At 39.3% G+C, this 23,471-nt stretch overlaps 1 protein-coding gene across 2 annotated transcripts in view; it reads right to left on the minus strand.

The window, feature by feature from the left end:
• The window catches only part of gna11b (guanine nucleotide binding protein (G protein), alpha 11b (Gq class)), a 35,022-nt gene extending 11,556 nt beyond the window's left edge, over positions 1–23,466 (minus strand). The window contains exons 1-4 of one of the 2 annotated variants that reach the window (XM_008399278.3): positions 22,436–23,466; positions 4,524–4,708; positions 2,461–2,615; positions 1,138–1,266 (exon numbers count right to left, since the gene is read on the minus strand). In XM_008399278.3, the coding sequence (XP_008397500.1) occupies positions 1,138–1,266; positions 2,461–2,615; positions 4,524–4,708; positions 22,436–22,571 (605 nt within the window). In that variant the 5' untranslated portion in view covers positions 22,572–23,466. The remainder of the gene's footprint in view (positions 1–1,137; positions 1,267–2,460; positions 2,616–4,523; positions 4,709–22,435) is intronic. The other variant, XM_008399277.3, reaches the window with a different exon arrangement.
• Between the last annotated feature and the right edge of the window lie 5 nt (positions 23,467–23,471).

Genomic DNA, 23,471 nt, shown 5'->3' on the forward strand with positions numbered 1-23,471 from the left:
GCAGAAATTTAAACTAACAATTTCTAGATCCGGTTTTTACAAAATGACCGTTTTGAAGTGAATGCTGCCCTTACTCCTGTCAAAGAGCAGCGGGTGCTGCTTTGGGTTCCTGCTCTATCCCAAAGTGATCACAGACTGCCCCCTAACTAGTAGGCCGTCCCTCCCAGCTGCTGTCGGAAGAAGAGAGGCGTACCCTTCGAATCCAGACTGCAAATAAAACTCAAAGCTGATCTTGGCTGGGTCTTTGTTGTAGGCTCGCGCTACAAAGATTGAAATTAAACCATACCCTAGAACACGTAATGAAATCTACTGCCAGATTTTATTTTGGGTCATTTTTGTCGGCTACTTGATATAGGAGCAGAATATGGATTGTAAAAAAGTAAAATAAACACGAGGCTCTACAGGAAAAAAAAAGTGTAGTCGTAAACATTTTTACGGTGATCTAATCTTCCCTCTTAATCTCGACTATGACATTATTCCTCTCCCACAGGGTGCATTACATTTGCATGGACACTGTTAATTATGCAAATTGAGCGGTGACAACATTCACTGATTTTCAGACTTTCAGGACATTCAGAATTTCAGCAGAAAGCAGAACAGAGCGTGGTGAAGTCGCTCCATTTATCCTTTTGAGTGTTCACACCGCCATCTGTCATGTATTTGGAAACGTTGGCAGCCTTTTGGAAATCATTCGCTAGAGGTAAGCATCCAATTTCCTAAAATATACACACACAGACTCCCGTTTCTGTAACGCTAGCCCCGCAAACTGCCGATACACGAAAAGAAAGATGGTTTAATGTGTCGACTAATCGTTTCGCCTGTCGTAGCAATAAATCACTAGCTTTACACCGACTCCTGGCTTATAGGAAGTGATGTCACTTCTGGTTCTAATACACATAATTGATGATGTAGGGAAAACTAACCAACACTAGCAGGTGAAAAATCCCCAAAGTTTTGATATTTGCCACAAACGTCTGATCAGTGCATCTCTGCATACTTGTAATGTTCTCGTTTTTGATTGGGAGAGCAGAATAAACGTCCGCTCTTTCAGCTTTCTCATCTCTACTCTGATTCCCCATCAGTGGTTCATGTTGTCGAGCCCCGGTGATGCTGCAGTCCTGGTGCTTTTGGGGGTACCTGAAGATGACGTTCTCCAGGTCAAAGGGGTACTCTATTATACCCGTGGTGGGAACACGGACCCTCAGCACATCCTGCTGGGTGGGAACGTATCCCTCCGCAGTCACACGGTCTATATCGCTAAGATAACTGGAGATATACATGAATAGTGTCGATAACTGTGAAATGAAGACAAATATGATGACTGACTCATATACTTTCTCAAACACACACACACACACACACAGGAAAAAAAAAACATTTAAGATGCAAACACACGGGAACCAGCCATGAACATGAAATCAGATGTAATTCAGCTAAACCACAACCAGGGGGCACTATAAAGTGACTCAATTCCTCCTGGTTGTGCACCCTGGGGTCACACGCAGCGTCAGTTTACACTGCAGTACACAGAGTAGTACGGTTCAGAAATTTAAACCTTTAAATGTAGAATCATATAAATATACACACATTTACCTCTAATTATTCAGTAAAACTGAGTAAAATAACCAGAAGAATGTGGATTAGTATATTAAAGAGAATCAATGAGCTTGATTCCGAGTTTTCTGTCCAGGTTCTGTGCCTTACAAGCATTTTAAATTTGGGGGAAATAAAATAAAAGAAAAAAATTATTCTTGGGTTTGGTTACTAGGCAGATTTAATCTACTTGGGATGTATTCTCTAAAGTAAATAACTCTAAAGTAAATATTGGGTTTCTGCTATTGGGTAGAAAAGGCTCAACTATAAGAGGCACAGCAGGTCTCCTTAAGCTGCCGGCTGACTTTCTTTAATTATTGTCGTTTCAAATTTGGACAAGATTTTTAGTTTTCTTCAAACCCCAAATCATGATTTTTAGGACTAACTTTGAGTTTTTAAGAATGCAAGATTATAAAACTTAAGTAGATTCAAATCCAACATCACACAAATCATTTTTTCTCCCCTTAATCACAACCTTTTTATGAGCCAAGCAGCCAAAACAGCCATCATTCAATATGATGAGATTCACAGCAGAAATTATGTGCCAATAACTTTTTCTATGAATTTTATCCGTACACAAGTAAACAACTTTACTGCAATAATTTACAAACTGCATTATGAAGAAGTCCAAACCAACCATGCTAGCGTTGGCCTGGCTCATTGTAAGCACTTCTAGCTCTGCATGTAAAATCCTACAGTTTTACAATCTCCTGTTGGGACAAAATGTGTCGCTGTCAAGAAAGACCAACACTGAAGCATCCAGAACATCACTGGTGAACGAGATGAACACAATCACAAGACCGCACTTAAAGTGACTGAATTTTAAAGCATCAATGCACATTCACACCCAAGGATGAGCACACGTACTATTTAGTGGAATCAGAGAGCTGGTACTCTCTGCGACGATCGTAGGCCTCCTGGATTCCCGGATCAGCCCACAGGCTTTTAATAGCTACGACATAGTGCTGATCAAACCCATTGATCTTCTCAATATCCACTTCCTTCACAAGCATGGCGTTGGCCTGGAAAGACATGTGAGAACAAAGAGACTGGGATTAAAGGAGGACATTAAGAAAGTCAACAGAGTAAATAAAGTCTGACAGAAGTATTTTAATAAATTTGAACTGAAGTTTTGATACATGAAACATTGCTCCTACACTTTATTTAAAAGTCCCATATCTTTCCAGTATCCAGACACAAATTATTCAATTTTTATGATGCAATGGACACTTGAAAACAAGCATTCTGTTTTTTTCCCCCCAAATGGTTGACTTTGGACTCTTATAGGGCTACTTCACCTTTTTTTGGACATCTAAACACACTTGGATCATTTAAAATATATAAAACGTGGGACTCCTTTACACCCAATACAAGGACTGGGGGTTTCAAAACCAAAAAAGAAAAGAAACAAAGAAAGCTTGCAATGTTTTTAAGAGTGCATAAAATAAATTTGTAAAAAAAAAATAGATATGCATTTTGAAATACTAAAAAGGGAAATCAAGTCTCAAAAATGTTACTTTTGTATAGGCTTATTTTTTTTTTTTATCCAGACACAAAAAATGGCAAAATCCAATTCCACACATATCAAGACTGCGTAGGAACCGCTGATAAAGCCTTCCTCACCGTCTGCCTGGACCAAGCAGGAAAAATCTAACCACCCACCAGGTCTATGTCCTCCAAATATATTTTCGCCAGACAGATTTTAGCATAACTTTCGGTGCCAGAAGTTGGTTCAAGGTAAGACCTAAAACACGCCGTCTACCCACGCAGATTGCATTCAGAAAAAAATGCTAGTTGATTGAGTTTTAAATAAAAGGTCTTTAAAAAAAAAAGGTTTAAAAAAAAAAAAAAATATATATATATATATATATATATATATAGCTGGTGAGAGTTAATCAAAATGTCAATGTCTGGGATCATGAGCGCCCCCTGCCATTAGGCAGGAGAACTGCCTGCCTCACCTCGAGTCTGTTCTCTGCCATCTCTGATCGCTCCTCAGCACACGAAACACGGTACACAGTTGGTGACAACACTGTACATTATATATATAAGCTAAATGAGGGGAAATTATTTTATACATTAAAAGTTTTTTTAACCATTTTATTGGTGACGTACAGACGTACAGACAGGAGGAACAGGCTCTCTTCGAGTTAGCGAGAAGTTGCGCAATCCAAGGTGAGGCTCAGCTTGCTGCTGCTAAAAATACATGATAATGCAAAATGCAGGATGAAAATAGCAATCTAAATTATCATTATATTATTCTTCCATGATGACAGGCTCTGCCTCCCAGGACTGCAAGTCCAGTTCCTTGACAATATCAAAAGAACAAATAAATTTCTATCACATTTCGTATTCTTATCCATTAAAAAAACTACATAAATCCATAGAATATTTTATTCTATAAATAAAATTTAATATGTTTTACTTATAGAATAAAATGGGATGTAAATCCTATTTAGTTCTATAAATAAAACATATTGAATAAATCCTATTTATTCGATTTTATTAATATTTATAATAAAAATAATAGAATAAAAATATCCTTTATTGTCCCATCATGGCAAAATTGGTGTAATGCACACATCCAAACCAAGATAAAAACAAGCCATAAAAACAAAAATACTTTTTTCTATAGTATTAAAGACCAAATTATTTAGATTCCTCTTATCCAGTGGAAACAAACAAATAAAAATAAAAAAATCAGGCAGTTCTTTGCACTACCCTAAAGAAATAAAATACATTTTTAAAAAAGCTCCTCTTCTTTCCTCAATATACAAAATCAAAATAGACTTTTTGCATCCATTTTTCCAGCAGCAGAATGCCGTCTTTAAGATGGCAGACAATACATTTTTTTCTTAAATGTGAAAGTAATTAAAGGAAATAACCAAACATTGAGATTTTCCCGTCGTTTTCTGCAGGCCAGCATTTACCCGGTTCTGTTCATATTTGTACGGGATCTTGAGGTTCTCGGTGGCGCGGATCATGGCCTGCATGGAGGTGAAGATGTTTTGGTAAACAAGCCGGATGAAGCCCCGCTTGTCTTCATCCGAGTAGCCGGCTCCGTGGATGATCCTCATCTGCTTGATGAAGGTGCTCTTGCCACTTTCTCCTGTACCTGAACACAACAGGCAACAAAACAAAGACAAAAAGCAAAGTTACAAGGAAGGCATAAAAAGGGCCAGAAATGAAAACAGAGACCGGAAGTGAACTGGTTTCCCTAGAAACGCAACCAATTATTTCAGAATTCCAGTTAATTTATACAAGAGTTAATTGTTAAAATATTTTTGTTTAATGGGCACTAAATATTCAGTCAGAAAACAAGAGCAGTTGAGATAATCTATATGACAACATCAACTCTCCACATAATCTGCACTCACCAGTTAAAAACAAAAGAAGGTTCTGTTTGATTTGGATCAAATTTCCAACATCTATTGTTTGATGGGTCAGAAATTTAAAGTATTTTTTTTCCAGCATTTCTTCCGTCACCTTGGCCAAGTAGTTCAGTTTCTCAGTAAGTCTGAAGAGTCCAGAGGGAAATATAATGTCTTCATGCTCTAGACATGCCAGATTCTCACACAGACCCTTTCAATCAATTAGAGAATTGTTGAAAAGTTGATTTCAGTTACTCAATTCTCAAAGTCAAACACGTTATATTGATAAACTACACACGGACGGATGTTTGCAGGCTTTTTATTTCTATTGATTAAATCAATTGTCCATTTGCGTCTAATAAAAACACAATATTAGAATACGACTGTAGTCCAATTAAAGGAGAAGTGTGTGTTTAATCCCTGATTATTTTCATCTTAATTTGACAAACTCGGTTCATCGGAACACATATTTTATTTAAGAATGACTTTTAACCTATGAGATACTCAGAAATATGATTAATTTTGATCTCATCTATACAACTGTCATTTTCTCACTGGGACATAAAATATATTTATCTACTTCAGCACTGCGCATATGACGTTATTAGAATATCAAATGTTTTGTAGAGGCGCTGCTATTGCCGCAATCTGTTGCACGAAGGAAGGCGTGGGCCAGCTGCCAGTGGCAAGGTCCAACAGAGTTTTTTAATAAGTTACAGTTTCGAAACCACTAAAATATTCCATCAGATGATATCTACAGTTCAAAATCCTTTCAAAGAGATACCAGAAGCAGTACCGGAGATCTCCGGCTGTTAGCATAAAATAGCGCAGAGCTTCCTGTCCTTGTCGCTGAAAGAAGGAAATTCATTTTTATTTGCTTGTGAGAGAGAAACATTCAACTGTAAATCCTTCAGGGTGTAAAAAAAATAAAATGGCAAGTGAAAGAGAATATGGTGGTGGCAGCATCATGGTGTGGGTTATTATTGGTCACTTTATTTTCAATGAGCAATTAGCAGCATGTGTTTTAGTTAGCAACAGCTTAATCTATATTTTATCTTTGTGTCAAACAATAACAGTCAATATATACATATGATGTTATTACAGCAGCGACGAAACTAATTGTTGCTATTCTGTTCACTTGTACCAAAAAGATACTCAGTGAATGGCTCAAATAGGCAGCAACAAATAGACTCTTCTTTAAAATGTCCAATTTTAGTCGGATTTAGTTTTTAGGAAATTCCTTCTGTTAAATGCCAAGTTGATTAATCCGGTTATGATGACAAATATGTCAAAGCACCCTTGTCTGATGTCAGGAAGTAGCCCTACAGTTTGGTAAGTGACCAAATTAAAAAATACTTCTAGGAAGAAGACATGAGTGGAAACAGAGAGCTAACTGAATTATGATAATTAAGACAGCTAGCCTCATTTCCTGGATCCAACACTGAGCTACCGCTGCCTAAAAAGGTGACAGCAGAGGTTGCATTTCTTGAATAATCTCTCCTAAAATCTGCATTTTTATCGACCATATCTGGTTGTAAAACAAACGAGTGGAGATTTATTTTTTATTTTCCTAGAAAAATGGGTTTAAGCTGTTCAAGATTTAACAGCCCCCATACTCTACATTCTGCCTGGAAACGCCACCCTGGGGCCATTTAAATAATACAAATAATGAAGAAGAAAAAAAAAAAAGTCAAGCTGATGGCATTTCGGTCCTTACTGAGATCAGAAAGGTTCCAGCACATCCATAATATCTGCAAAACTGAGAGAAGACAAGGTTGGGGAAAACACACTCACACGCACACACCTCACCACCACCTACATTCAAGGTTTTTGAAGAGCAGCCATATTTCTGTTACTATAGCAACCCCTCCTCTGTCTTCCTCGCTTTTTCGTTCCTGCTTTTTTTTTTGCTTCTTTTTTTAAACCCCTCCCATCCGCCCCTACTCTCTCCTCTCTTTCGTTGCAGACAGCAAATATAACCGAGAGCCCCTCAGGCTCCCTCTGTGCTCTTCATATTCTGGTGCACCACAGAGAAGAAGAAGAAGAAGAAGAAGAATGGGCCCGAGTTGCAATCCAATGAGACGTTGAGAGGAGGGGGGGGGGGAGGGGCGGCGCCGAGGTCAGCGGTATCCATGTTCACGCAAGAATACGTACTTTCTATCCCCTCCAACGCAAAGTTGGGCCTTCGAGTCCCTCTCTGTAGCAGCTAGTGACACCTCCTCCTTCTCCAACAATCCAATGCACGGCAGTAAAGGCTAACCACTGACGTTAATTAGTACTGCAAACCAAACATGGAGAAAAAAAAAAAAAGTCAAATACAGAGTGTGGCATTGGCTGCATCCTGCTTCTGCAGACGAGCAACAAGATCACTCCTCAACTTACTGTCTGATTTATTTCTCGTGACCCCGTCACAAGATCTTCCTCCGCGGCGTTCTCGTAACTGTCGTGTCCCCCTTTGACCAGAGAGCACACTGCGCGCCTCTGTCTTCCCGGTTTCCTCCCCACGCCGCAACCACTTCCATGTCCTTGCCAACTCGCTACCCTCACAAATCCACACCACCACCACCACCCCACTAAACCCCCCCCCCCCCCCCTCAACCTCCTGCTCCATTTCATCTCAACCCCTCCTGGCCTCCCCGAGGCAAGAAATATGCCTCTCCATTCTCATCTCTCTCTGTCAAGAATTTTGGATATTCATAACTAGAATCAATCCATTCTTTTTTGGTAATGACCCAGAAAAAGGAGGTCACCTTTTAATAGCTCAAACACTACTTTGGCTTGATAACGCCTTCTGTTCCAAGCAGCCAGGAGTGTGAGGGAAGAGAGGGAAAAAAAAAAGGAGAGAGAGATTGAGAGTGAGATTATGTCCCAATGCAACAGTGCAAGGTACATAGCACAGCCCACACACCAACACCAGCCTTTTGTAGAGCTACAGCGTTTCCTGAATCACACAGACGTGGACGAAAGTAAAAGTTTCTATTATCATTCGGTACAAGTACCCAAATGTCAAGGAGTTGGTCAAAGAAGAACTGCATTACAGTAATCCATGATGGAGCAGGTTCTGAACACCTGGACCCTGGTTTTCATAAGTCTTTACATAACTACGGGTGTCAGTTTTGAGTAATACCCGGTAGAACTCGAATAGTGGTATTAAATACAGCGGTTTTAGATGAGTTGATGTCTGGAGAAACTTTTTTTTACCTCCCTCACACGCACACCTCAGATACTACGGGTGTGATGTTTAGGCCTGAGGAAGATTCTGGTACCAAGGAATACAGATCGGTTAACCCACTAAATGTTTTCATCGTACCATTCCTAAGCTTTAAAGTCCATCTAATGAGAGGCTTTCCTGGCTGTATCAACCACAGGTAGGTTGTTGAATGCTTTGCATGGCCATCGATTAAAAAAAAAAAAAATTGCATAAACGTTCTATGGCAACCTGGGTGGTTAATGCAACTCCACATTTAAAGAAAAAAGAAAAAACAAGGGTGCAATTTTTACTGACAGGCCTTTCAAAAAAGATAGGATGGTATTTTTATGCTTAAGATTTACTTTTGATGCTCCATTTAAATATTGTGTGTGTGTGGGGGGGGGGGAAGCTTTTGTAACTTTAATTAAATAAATAAGCCTGAAATGTATTTTTTTTTAAATTGTGATTTAATTGGTTACAGCTTTCTCGATTTTCACACTATGACTGTCTTGTTCTCAACGGCAGCAATAGCAGCCAAATTACTTTTCTTTTTGTTTGAAAATCAAGAGGAAAAATGTGAATGTCAATACCAAATCAGACTAAATTTTTTCTGTTCGAGGTCGAAAGGATTGCCAAATCATTTCCACAATTTGTCAGCAACACAGGTCCATCTCTGGGACACAGAACCAGTTTAATAAGTTCAATTATTGAACAGACGAACGTGGCATCATCAAGCATCTGGTATCTGTACCTAAGGATGAATCAAACTTTAACAGATCTTTTCTTCACATCTTGGCTGATTTTGTTAGATTTTTCCAATGATGTCACTAGAAGCAGTGTGTTTAAGGTCAGAGCTTCAACATTTTAAATTTCTTACTTTTCCACGGTCAGATTTCTAGACTTTTTTTCTTGTTATTGGTAGAGCATTAACCCTTAAATTCTTTAGTAATAAATGAGTTTTATGTTTAGGTTTCACAAATTATGAACCGAAACAATACTGAAATTAGTGTCGTATTTTCATATCTTAATATGCATTGATACCCAGTGGAAATGGTCTCAGCACTACTACAGAAGCCAACATTCGTGCTCTTCTTCATCGCATCTTTAGAGGATTTGGCCAATCAGCACCAAGGCAGGAGGGAGAGATTATGGATTGGCTGCCTAACAACCACCAGTCGTCCAAAGTTGCACTGAAGCCAGTCTGCAGTCTTTTAGGTATTTTATTTATTTTTCTTTTCTTTTAAATAGGCTCTAGTGGCCTTTATTTGACAGTTGTCAGACAAGAAGTCAAAGGTCATCGGGCCAGGACTAGAACTGGAAACGGCTGCTTCTATGAAGGCCTCCGTATATGGGTTGCGTTCTCTACCAGAAGATGCTCCAACAACCCCACAAAGCAAAAAAGAGAAATGAAAAATGGACTTTTCTGTAAATTTGAAAATATAAGCAGGGATCAAATGCGACTAATTTTAACCATTTCGTTTTAATGTAAAGTGACTACTACTCCAATAAGTTAGTAGTTTTAGGAATGGGACTATAATTACACAGTTCTCTCATATGGCACAGCAACTGGATAATCCCACATAAGACAGATTTCACTGATGAGAGTCAATATCACGCGACCTCATTACACCCCTACAACTCTTCCCCGCTGCTTACCTGGTGCCTGCCTGCAATACCTGCCAACTCTCTCTATGCACCAAAGATTATCATGGGAAACCCGTATGCAAATACACACACACAGATATAATACCCCACATTCAGCAATGGTGGCTTATCGCAGGTTATGAACTGTCCACTCAGCAGGACACATGACAATTCAATCTCAATGAGGCGAACGGATTTGCATCGACACGGCATCGAGGTGAAAGTGCTAACAAACCTCGAAACTGGGCTTGAGCACGTGTTGGCATTTCTGTCAGCACCCTGGAAAAATCACCGTGTGAGTCAGAGGAAGAAGAGGGCTGACCAAAATGCAGCGTGGGTCCCGATCTTTACACCATTGAGGAAAGTGGCCTCTTTACGGCACACAGAGAGAGGAGTCTGAGCCAAGACGGCCTGAAGCCCCACAAGACACCACCTGCCTCGCTAAATGTACCACACACAGACTCTGAGGTCAACCTCAAGGCATGGATGTTGCCTCCGCTGCGATGGCCCACTTCTCCTCAGTCATGACCCAGGCCATCCCAGGCCGCACCAAAAACAACAAACCTGCACATGTAGCGACGCAGAAAAAGAACCACCGCCGCTTGTCGTCAGAGTCTGTTGTGTTTATCGCTGTCTGGATGTGCTGCTTTGTGCGGACGGCTCTGCAGCTGCTGAGAGACCTGCGCGCGCGCGTGTGTGTGTGGGTGGGTGGGTGTGGGAACTGTAAATCGAAGATACATGCTGGAGCTTGTGCCACACACAAACACATGCATCACAAGCTAACACACTTGGATTGAATCACCTCACCATCGTCTTGTCTGTCGAGCGAGCGAGTGTCGTTCTAGTCAAGAGGGAGTGGGTGAGCTAAACCAGGATTCAGAGAGCGCAGCAGTGATGTGTTTTACCTGGGTACCTCTTTAGGGGCATGAATTGCTCAAATTATTAAAAGCAAAAACAAACTTAGGGTTCAAAATAAGGGTGGTCATTTACCGTATCGTTTATTGGGATAAATTTCTTGTCAAGATCAGATTTTCGATTTTAAATTCCCATCAATAAAGTTGAGAAATCCTCCAAAACTGTCCTTTTTGTAGGGATTGTTAGCTTTACTATTTTCTTCACTGCTTGTTCAACAAAAGTAACAACCGACGTCAATAAAATTTTAAATATTAAATGCAGTTGGTGTGACTGGTGTCGCATAAAGAAGTGCGTCATAAACGGGTTTTTCAAAAGCAGCATTTGTGTTTGTGGGGTATGATACAGATACCTAAAAAAAGCAGTAATAAATAGTTCTTTTCGTCACTTTTATCGATATCACAATAGCACCAGAATGTATCGTGACTACTCTTTAAGTCCACATCGCCCGACCCTAGAGCAAAAACAGATGAATCTGCATGTCTCCTGATTGGAGCAAACCTGGACGAACATGTCTGCTTGTGCAAACCTGACTTTAATATGTGTAAGTTGTGATGGGAAGCGATAAACTTTGCAAGAAGCCACTGAACGACAGAGAGAAATGTGAAATTCAGCTCCAGCTTTAGCATGCCGAATTTGATCCTCTCATGCGCCTGTAGATGGTTTTCAAACCACAGAGCAAAAAGCAGCAGAAAAACAAACCTATACACACATTAAGGCATACAAATTTGTCGTCTTGGAAAAGTATTCACACCCATTAACTTTTTCAAATGTAGTCGCATCACAACCACCAATTATTAGCCGATCTATGAAGACCTGAGAGGTTAACTAGAGAACGTTGGTAAACGATCGACATCAACATTGAACCCGACAGACGCCTCAGGGGGGAAAGTTGTGGTGAAGATTAAAAAAAACAACAACAAAGGTTAGGTTATAAAACAATATCCTGAGTTTTGCCAAAAGTCACTGCTTAGATGGCAAAATCTCAACTTTTACATTCAAACGCCACAGATCCAGACTTTAGGAATTCTGGCAGGAGGAAAGCTATTGCTGAAAGAAAGCCAATAGTCCCATATGAAGTTTGCCACAAGAAAGTTGGTGTTAAACATTTTTCTCCACAGTGGAAGATGGTAATGGCAGTATCATGCTGTGGAAATACAGGAAAGCTGGTCAGAGTTAATTGGAAGATGGATGCATCCAAAAGAAGACGAAATGCAAAAAAAAAAAAATAATTACATTTACATCAAAACTAAACAGATATTTTTCTCATTTGACTCTAAACTTCGGTAGGTTTATTTATTTTCTATTGCTAATTAGAACAGGTTGAGCTAACAACTCAACAAACACAATATGTGAAAAAGGTTCAGTGTTCACAGCAAAAGATGTAAGTAAAATTCAACAAACGTAGATTTATATTTAGACTCATGTCTTCTTCCTAGAAGTATTTTTTAATTTGGTCACTTACCAAACTGTAGGGCTACTTCCTGACATCAGACAATATTTCACTACGCACAGTCAGTGTTGTAAAGGCCATGATGCTTTTTTACGCCTTTTCTTAAAGTAATAATTTTTTTTTTTTAATCAGGAACAACAAAAAATGGCTGCTGCTGCACTTGGTTGAAGATTAAAGTGACAAGTTTGGTTTTGATTAAAAAAAATGAGACAGACATCCTTCTAAATATAAAAAAAACTATGTAAAGGTAGAATCAATTTTTTAAAAATACACCTTTTTTCCCCCAGATTATAAAAAAAAAAACTGCAATGTTGCAATAAATGTATAGCCTGTTCATAACCAATGGAAAAATCTTTGGCTTTAAACCAGCTAAACCAGTTTTCTATCAGACCAGCTTTATGCATTTTTCCAACGCCTCCTGTCTTATCTTTAGCCAACTCTGCAGATTCTGTCAGATCCAAGTTGGGACTCTGGATAGCCCGGTTCAAAACATAAATATCACTTCCAGTCAAAATTTAAACACCAAAATCACTTCTTACTTTCAGGATCTTTACAGACACATTTAATCACCCACTTATGCCAATCATCTCTCTATAGCATAGAGCTAGTTCTGACCATGTAAAGAGCTCTGCAATACCCAACCATGTGCAGGGCTCCAGATCCACTGGCATTAGCAGCTCTGTGTACACACACACGCGCACACACACACACACACACACACACACACACACACACACACACACACACACACACACACACACACACACACACACACACACAGCAGAAGAGTTAGAACATCCCCCCCTTTGCCATATATGATCAAAATAAGACCACTTGGCAAGAGTAGTGAGTTCAGAAAAAAAAAAGTAAGTCAGCCCACAGTCTGATCCTCTTCCTGGTTCAACCAGTCTGTTCCTCTGAAACACATTTTAACCAAGGTAACAACAAGGATCACATGCAACAATAAAAACAGAGCATTAAAATATGTCATCTGAGTCAATGTTTGAGCAATGGGGCACGCTTTTAAGCCTTTGATCACAAAACATCCCTTTCTAGCAGCAGCCATGTTTAAATGCAATATGTTGCAGCCAACGCCGGCTCACTGACGGAGCTTTACTAGAAGCCTAACCTCAACTGGTTTTTGCGCAAGCTTCTCACCTCCCTGACAGCTCCAGCAGTCCATCTACCCAAGGCAGCAAAGGCCGCAGCTTCTGGCTCGCTGTGTTTTGACCAAGTAGAGGCAAATTATTGCTCTGTGGAGCGGGATTTTGTCAGTATGGCCTGATATGGCACTCCGTGACAAGCAGCCAGACTGCGGGCACTGCCTCACTCAAGACAGAGACGATATCTCAATATACGCGGCTACAATGGTATTGTTTGCTTAGAAAATACATAAGGAATCTGTAAGCTCTGAAAAAAATATTTAAAAAAATATTTAAACCTTTAGAGACGAAAGTATGTCAAAGGATTTTCACTCTTGTGCCCTGAGGTAAAAGTTAGCAATGCGCAACTTAAATTTTTGAGTACTTACTGGTTGTGTAAAATAAGAAAAATAGAAAGACTGAAGTGGATCAAGCTTTTTGTTCGTGTTGATTCCACAACTTGGTAGGAAACTCCATTCCTCACATTTCGTAGACGTCCAACTTGACAAAACCTGCTGGTTACTAGAATCGGCCGATTTTCAGTTCGACTGACCCAGACTGCTGGTTAGTCAGTTGGAAACTCAAAAATCAGATCTTTTTCTGATCAGTAAATGCACCACAACTGCAACTTTAGGCATTTGAAAACTAGGTCAGTGTTCACAACTTGTGAAGCTTGGTTTACTCGTTAAACCAATTAAAAGAATTATAGAGGAAAATCATTTTTTGTCACTGAGATTGGGACTTAATTTACCTTTAAGTTACAGAAAGAAGAGAAAAAAAAACTTTCGACTTGACTTAGACTCCAGTCTTTTGAACAATCTTATTATCTTAAGTTAAATGGAGGGGAAACAAGCTAGTGAGCTGCACAGGCAGGTAACATGCCGCAAATGTTTCTTTGTTGTTTTTTTTTCTTAACACAATGAAAAGGTGCGCTTGATTCATCATCCAGGGTCATTCAAAGAACATGGACTATTAATGGCTCATAATCTGTCCATGTTAGCTTTAGCTTTATGCTACTGACCACATCAATACTGCCCACAATAAACACTATTAAATGACTCCATGTGATTTCAGAATAATATTAACAAAACATAATTCAGACAAATTATTTTCCCGTTGTTAAGACGACTGAATCACCACACGAATACTTCCTGCTCATCAAAATAAAAGCTATTTTTATAATGCGGGATCATAAATTGAATGTTTAACCTCAATTAGTTATGTTGCTTTTTTTTAGTTGACCATCATGTTTAATGCTAAAACTTGATAGATTTGACTTATAATTTTCATAACAATATGAAGCAGCTATTTTGTTTGCTGAATTGTAGAAATAATTCTTAAATGTTAAGTGTTAAATTATGTGCAAAGAAGCGTTACAGGTCTGCATTGCAGCGCTGTAGGTAATTTACATGGATTTCTGAAATTAGAGAAATTGCCTCTAATTTACAAAGAACTACTAGTAATTTCTCTGCTTTGTTTCAAAACGGTAAAACACTGTTTTAAAAAGTTTTACAAAACCCGCTGAAATTAGAAGCTGGCTGTTGATCTCTAATTTGTGCATTTCTAATTGGGTCAAAATCTGAACTACTTCTGCAAGTCAGACCTGTATTTAATACACAACAGATAGTGTAAAAAGGTTTGATATTTAGAAAACCTTTGTTTTAGTTTCAAAAATGCAAATTATTTCCAATGTTTCCCTATATAAAAATTTTTATGTCATCTTATCTGAATCTAGTAATCACTAATCATTTTATTAAACCCTTTTTTAACACTTTAATAAGTTAATAAAACTCCATTAACAGTTTCAGCCTCCAAAGTGAGGTCCAAAATAGACTCTCCTCCATTTTGATGTACTAAAGTCAACAATGCCACATCCAGAACTGAAGTACTTATTCATTTATGGCCACCGTTTTTGTAATAGTATATGAATTATCAGCAAATAAGTACTTATTAACAATTTTAGCTTTACCCAGTCATTAATAAATTAAATTATTGCACAAGTGCTACTGCAGTCAGCTGTAACACATTATGTACAAACTGTGCATACCTAACTAGATTAAGCTGTCGGGAACATTCTTGCAAGATCAGCTGAAATGAACAACAAACTGTATCTCCTACATGTGCTGAATTTGCTGAGTAGTGTAAACACAGAAAACCTCAAAATTTACCCAAGAAGGCGATTGTTATCAGTGTTCAACTCCAGTGCAGTCGAGCACACCTGATGGCGGCTCTGTGGCTCGGTACGGCAAGTCTAAAGCGGAAGGGGTCACCGGTCTCATTTCCCTTGGGCAAGACGCCGAAACCCAATCGATCCGGCGGTCAGGGCAGCGTCTTGAAGGGTGGGCGCTGACAACAGAGCAGCTTCGCAGCTCTGAAGTACTATAAACATCGTCTCAGTGTGGCACATGTGGTTAAACACTCGGAAACAGACATTGTCCTGTCCTCTCCGTGTAGAAGGCGACTCACTGAGGGTTGAATAATGCCAGAGGGGGGATAATAGGAGTCAGTGACATCTTAAAGTCTGAGCAGCAGATGTGTTTAACCAAGCCTATTAGAGCCCGGACTAATCCTGCCTTACACGTCCTTATCCAGGCATTCACCAACACGACTTAAGTCACACTGAACAATCCACTTATGCCGTGACTAATTGCAGCTCTTGCTTGCTCTCTGCCTTTCACCCTGACACTTTGATAAATGTCTTCTATTGCCTGTCATCAAAACCAGGGTTCATTCGGAGACACGGGCAGAGACCAAAGCACAACACCGGAGAAAGACAGTCATACTGAGGGTTTAGATGTGGCCGTAAGCAGGGGATGAACAACGGTATCGAGGCATTAACCCCTCAGTCAGACTGTGGCATTGATGAATGGGTCATTTCAGGTAAGAATGCGTGAATGTCGTCGTTCACGCAAAGCGTTGTGGGTTGTAGGAATAAGTTCTCCATTAGATCCTCACAGTTCAAAGTGAAAAAAATATATATAAATGTCGCAATAGAAAGTTATGGTGCGACCAGAACTTTCTCTGGTTGAACTGACAGAAGGTTGTTACGTTTGTCTCTACCGTATGAGACAAATTTGACTGTTTGTATTATTTCCAATCGTGACATGGAAACTAAAGAACGCCATCCACTAAAAAGGTAATTCTGTTTTTAAGCAATAGTTGATTAACTAAAAGAAGAATAATTTGTAAGGCATATTGGCAAAAAAAAAAACACATTAACTTGAAATCTGCTACTTAAACTTCAATGTTATTTCCAACCCAAGACACAAAGTCAAACATGATTCTAGCAATATTTTTTAGGAAAACTAATACTCTGTTTTTAGAAATAAAGGTTTCACAAATTTTATTACACCTTTATTAATGAAGTATTTAAAAAAAAACACAGTTGGCTGAAGCACTGTAGACCAGCAACCACAAAGAAACAGTTAAAATAAAATAATAAAATCACCAAACCTGATCTATAGGGGTGTAACAATGAACAATCGATATCTTATATACTTTTGGGAAAACTAAGAATCCTCCCACCCCGAATTTCATGGGAATAAATGTGCCACAAACTGTTCGAAGGAATCTGGACTCAGTGTGGAGTCATCCAAGTCCAGGTTTGACTGGTCCATATTTTGTGCACGTTTACCCAATAAATAAAGGCTGTAAAGATTTCAGAAATCTTAAAATGTGTTATAAAGAATCTGTTAAGTGTAAAATTATCCCATTCTTGTTTGACCAGTTTAAGAATATTAAGATTTCAACCTAGAAATTATGAAATAGCGCTGCAACAAAAAATAAAAATAAGATAACTGGTTGGCGCTAGTAAAACGGAGTTCAGCGTTATTAGCAACTAACGGTTAGTCAGTCAAGATATTTACTTGGTGCTTTGAAAAGGACATTAAAAATATATAAATATCAATGGTATGCCCCCATTTATTTTCTTCTACCAAATCAAAAATGCTGCCAGATTTAAAACAAACAAAAAAAAGGTTTCTTGAGTTTTTATGTAACCAAGTGTTGTCCAAGTCCAAGTCTACTACCCAACAGCAAGGCAACAACTCAAGAACTACTTCCTTTTTCATATCAAAATAGGAGTTTTAAAGAAATAGTGTTGAGCTGAAAGCCTTCACATCTAGTGCCTATAAAAACTATTTGCATTAATTTGACCATAAGGCTGATATGCATCACTTTGGCAGTAAATACGTTGTAATTCTGTAAATCTCTTGACACATCATCATGCTAGACACTTATTAACAGGTATTTTACTCAAAAATACCTTGGAGATTAAGTTATAATAGGAACAATTATGGCTTTTCAGTCTTTAAGATGAGTAATTAGTTTGTGTAAGGTCTTTGTGTATCTAACGTGCCAATGAGAAACCCTGGTATTTTTCCTCCAAGTTCCCATATCATCAGAATCTCACACCAACCCATGCACGGTAGCTCCAACCCGTAGATGTGTCGAAATCCGTCCCTCACAGACAGTCTGGCAAAAACCCAAAATGATTGCAGCACACAAGCTTTTCAAAAGCACAGCAGAAAAGCAAACACCTCTTTCCAGATCCTCTCGCCTCAGCAGCGAGGTAGAGGAGAGCGCCACAGTGGTCGAAATGTACGACATGAAGCAGAATGTGCCCCATCAATGGTATGGCTCTAGTGTGGCCTACTTTACTGAGCTGAGGTATTCAGCGGGGAAATAAAGGAGACACACATGTCGGATAACCAGGACTGCTTTTGGTGGGTGAGAAATGGGAGCAAACGTTTTGAAACCAAGGATGCAACCTAGATAATTCTAATTGTCCTAAAAATGGACACCTGCGTCCCCCCCCCACTCCTTCACCTCCCTGTTCCCGCCCCCCCCAGCAAGTTTCCAACATTCGACGATCCAAAAAGGTGCTTGACGAGCGGCCGAGTGGCGGCGCATCTCTCGACGGAAAGGAAAAAGGAAAACGGGCACATTTGTGATAAATCGCAGCCAAATGTTTCTGTGTCCACAGAACTATGAATCAATGCAGTGGAGCTCAACTTATTCAACAGCAGCTCCCACCTGCCCACACACCAGCTATAAAAATAGCTAACCTACTCAGCTAGACTCCAGGACGAGGGGGCAAATCCATCAGAATCCTTGTCCACCAGAAGGGTAAACTCTGTGCAACGCCGTGCTTACCGAACAATAAAAAGAAATGCAGCGGTGACAAACTGGACACCCAGCAAGGTCTAAGTGAGGGAGCCAAAGCCCCTTTCTAGCCATACAAATGTTACGCAACATGTTGAAGGCAACTCAAAGCTGCTGCATTTTTTTTCTTTTTTTTTTTTTTTTCTACCCTCCAGACTCCATTAGGTTTCTAAGTGTATGTGAATCCATCTTGAGCTCTCACATTAGAGATGTAAAGGCCGGAAGCTGCACAAATAATAAAAAGATTAATGAATATAACATGGAACGGAAGTCCATTCAGAACTACGCTCATGGATAAACAATAGACATCCACTGATACGGCTTTTATTGGCCGACACCAATTTAAAGTTTTGTCTAATGCCCCGCCAACCCAATCTCTAGGGTTATAAAACACATAAAATAAATTGCAAGATTATTCCCTCTGGTGTAACAAAGGATATGTAACCAACTTTCTTTATATCTAAATTTTAGAATCATTCTCAGACATTTGTATTTGGGTAAACAAAAACAAACAAAAAAATGTGCAAGATTTGCTGACACACGTCTGTTTCATTGTTAAACTGAAAGAGCACAGGTGCAGGATAATGAAAAAAATTCAGAGTTTCAAGCTTGATGCATTAAAACAAAAAAAGGTAGATTTTTTTCCCCCAGCCTTTGAACTGCCAATAAATTGGTGTAAAAAATTAATTAACTAAACTGCTAGTAGATCCACATGTACAAAAATCCTGAACATCTTCAATCACAATAGACATTAAAAGTAAAACAGTTGCTTTACTTTATCTAGTCAACTACAATGCATTTATTGAGCTATACTGATCATCATTATTTATTTATTTTTATACAGATACATCTTACAATTACTAGTGATTATTGTATTGTTTATTTCTACACTAAACTTAAAATGATTTTGCAAGGATTTCCTTGTAGTAGCAGCACAGTATAGAATAAAAATGATTAAAATGACAGGTGAAAGTTGTCCTAATAGTTATGAGATGGGAAATTACAAAAGGTGGAAACAGAACGGCTCCAAACTAAAAAGCTGTGCAATGTGGCTGAGGTGTTCTCCGTTGTTCACCTGGACCAAGTTCTTCCTGTTGTCTGCTGGAGGCAAAACAGGGAGAATTTTATTTTATTTTTTTGTAGAAATACTCAAGAAAATTTTCTTTAAACTGCATAATCTTTTATTCAATAGAAGTTGAAACTGATTAATTTGAAAGTATAAGATCATTCTACAATAGTTAAGGTTGCTGAAACTATAACTAGCCTGCAAGGAAGTGTTTGTTTTTGACAGCCGATTTAAACACAAACAGAAAATGGTGAATTCTCCAACTATTCCTCTGAAGTAATTACTTATTTACTCTGTCGATCGTCAATTTCCTCATTATCTGCATGTGCATTACCATCATCAGTGGTTTACACCAATCTCATTTTCTTAGGTAACATTATAATTAGCATGTAGCCTCAATGGCAAACTCAAACTAAATCGCAAACTAACCACATTAAACTTTAGCGAACAACAGGAGTCGTCAAAGGAGGTTTGAAATGTGCCTGTGTTGGTTAGAAACCGAGACGTCTAGTGGAAAACGGTGCCTTTTGGTACTTCAAAAAGTTGTAACCAAGTAGATCAAAACTGTAAAGTGCATAATTCAAGCATAATTCAGATTAAATTAATTTATGTTAAAAGTTCAGAGATTAGTGAAATGAAGGATATAGCTGCCATCTACGTAGTACAAAATGAGACGAGCTAGCACACAAGAGTAGTGCAGGACGGGACAACATGCAGCACAGTTCACAAATATCTGTCAAATGTTGTTTGTGCAAAACAAATATCAGTAAGTGCAAAAAAGATGGAGTCCTGCACTGAACTACTTCATGCAAAACAAGCAACAACCGTTGGCTGCGTTCGTGATTGCTGTTTGCAAATTCTGCAGAGTTAATATTATCTTTTTTATAAAACATTTGGAGAAAATGTATCATGAAAAAGTGAAGCCGTTGCACAAAATGTCTGGCTGCTTTACTGCAACAAAAGTGTCAACATGCTATTATTATTATTAGTAGTAGTGCTAATATTCTCCACATCATTTCACTCAAGTCTTTTATTCTCATAATTACACTCAGACCGTCTTGTTTTCACATTAAATCTGTCAACTGTAATTATTGCGATCTAAATAATTGTTTAAAAACGGGTCTCTCGTAGAAATCACCTGCAGAAATAAACTTGAAGTCAAATAAATGGGGTACTTCAAAATGACTTCTATTTTTTTTTTGCTAATGTAGATGTGTTATAAGTCCAAATATTGTGGCAGATTTTCACACATCATCTCATTAAAATCTCACTAAGAATTTCTGAAACTGATTCAAAGATCATTTGTTGCAGATCCAAAGCGCTGGCATAAAAGAAAATAAATTTTAAAAAAAAAAGCTTTTGCTTTGCGTTACAACTAAGTCCCATTTCTCTCCATATCGCTTCATTGCATTTACTTTTGCAGCAGCAGCGAGAGAGCTTTCTTCGTGCGGTAGCTGGCGTTTTTACTGCTGGAAAACAAACAGCCCAACAACTGCTGTACATAAATGAGCAAATTGCTTAACAGCTCAATCTCCATCAGCAACACATGCCTCCTAATGCACCCGGCACATTGCTTCTAGAGATGCTACGAATGGCAACAAAATAATTTCACAAGTTTTCTTTTAATAAATGGCAAGACGTGTCACAGGCTAATTACAGTTTGCAGCATGGACACACAGCGCACTGAGATTGCTTTGTTATGAGCTCAGCAGACACAAGAAACTCCCTGAATATGCTATTTGAAGTTCAGAGCATGCTAAATATTCTTTAGGCTCTTACGACTAAGGAAGTTGCATCACAGTTCATTCACTGTACAGGGACGGTCCCAAGAGGAGAAGAAGAGGTTTGCAAACATGCATTATTTACAGGCCGCTCAAGTAAAAGAAAAATTTTAGATGCAGTGTGCAAACTGTAAAAAAAAACAAACATACAAAAAATAGTTATTAAATAAACTAAGAAGAACCGAATAGAATTTTTTTATTCTGAATATGTCAAATTCAGATAAAACAGGTCAGACCTTTTCAGAAAATCTGTATTGACCAGAAGACCTATATCACTACATATTTAACTTCATACGTTTTTGAATTACCTGAAGAAAAATAAAATCACGTTATAGGGATATACATAAAACATGGATAATCATGTAATTACTGCTGTTTGGATAGAATTAAACGTAACTGCTAACTCCATCAAAGCACACTTAAAAACATTCAAATAGGCAAATCAGCACTTTGCATAAAACATTTTTTTTTTTTACAAAAACTGTAAAAAATCTGTATGGAAAAGCCAGCTCGGTGCATTTCTAACCATCATCCACTTCTACATAAAAAGGCAATAAGAAAAGTCACAAATGTTAATTACTTAATTAGCTATGTAAAGTCTTAATTTTCCATTTTCTAAATTTGACCATCATAACCCATAAAACTTGCAACAGTTTGATCCTGGTGCAGATGAAATCGCTCATCAAGGAGAGGCAGTAGCACAATGGAAATGATTAATGACAGGTTTTTGGAAAACGTGTGGCTGAAAAACAAATTGTATTTACAAGTGTTTTAAAATTGTTTATCAAAGTATGTGTTTCAGTGGTTCAATTAAGGTTGTTGTTTTTTTTTTACACATCTGTGCCCAGGAAACCTTTGTTTCACTATTTGTCCGTGCTTTTCACGTATACGCCCCTGGTCAATTTGAATGCCTAATGTCCCCCCCAACTAATCACAATTCATGCAGCGCCTTTCAGAGAAATCATATTAAAAGCCTCATAGTGAAACCAGCCTTCCAGTTAGCAGCCTGGGTAGCATATTTGTTAGCATTGCCAAAAAGGCCCAAAACGGTAAGTTGCCCACACAGCAAAACAAAACACTGCGAGCGATAACGGTGCTTGAACGTTTTCATGCTACATACCGAGCAGCAGCAATTTCAGCTCTCTCCTGGAGTCCCGCTTGTCTCGGCGGAGTTGTTTGTCAATTTCTGCATTGATTCGTTTCGACTCCTTCGCCTCCTCGCTCAGGCAGCAAGCCATCATGGACTCCAGAGTCATCCCCCCTGGTTGTGACAGCCCGGATCAAACGGGACCTGACGAACACTGGCTCACGGTTTCCGTTTCTCCCGAATCCCCGGCCCTCGCTTGGCTCTCAAGCAAGCGAGGAGGCGGCGGTCAGTCGGACTGGACTGGACTGGACGGACGAACGGATGGATGGATGGTCGGGGCTGGGGGAGGGGAGACTTAGCCAAGGGGCCTCGCTGTCAAGTTGTCCCCCCGGCCGGGAAGAAGCGCGACTTCACCCGGATGTTCCACCGTAAATCACGGGAGATTCACACTGGAAACGGGAGCTAAGGACTCCTCTGACTGCACCGCTCTGAACACAGCTTAGGTTTTTTTTACTTTTTTGTTCCTAATGGCAGCAACTTAAAGCCCCTTTAGGTTTTTTTTTTTTTTTTCTGTCACTGCCTTTTCCAATTCAATCTTCACCATCCGTCAAGAGTGGTTCAAACCTGCAGCCTCCAACCCGGTGACCGCTGATGTGTCTGCAGTCTCTTCGGCGTTATTCCAACAACATCAGCACAACCTCCCTTAAATTAGGCCGAAGACAGTCGGGAGTGCTCGCCCTGCTAGCCCGCTAGCTCGCCCAACTAAACAGCGCCTCGGCTAACGTAGTGACAGCCCGCAGTGATTGAAACAGCAGGCTGGTTGAAGGAATTTGTCCGCCTAGCTAAAAACAACAGGACAACACCCAGTTACATCCTGAGTCATCCCGACGGTAAATGACAAAGCTAGTGCAAAAAGCTGGTAATAACGGAGAAAAAAACTCGTGCCGAACCGGCGGCCCTTGCCGTAAATATGTTCACATCAAACGCCCGTCGCAGGAATAAGGTGGGCACACTCCTGGATGCTGCCAAGCGAGGCGGAGGAGGGAAGCGCGGCGTTGACTGACAGACG

This window comes from Poecilia reticulata, chromosome 22 (genome assembly GCF_904066995.2).
Source record: "Poecilia reticulata chromosome 22, P_reticulata-male-v2, whole genome shotgun sequence".
Taxonomy (NCBI): domain Eukaryota; kingdom Metazoa; phylum Chordata; class Actinopteri; order Cyprinodontiformes; family Poeciliidae; genus Poecilia; species Poecilia reticulata.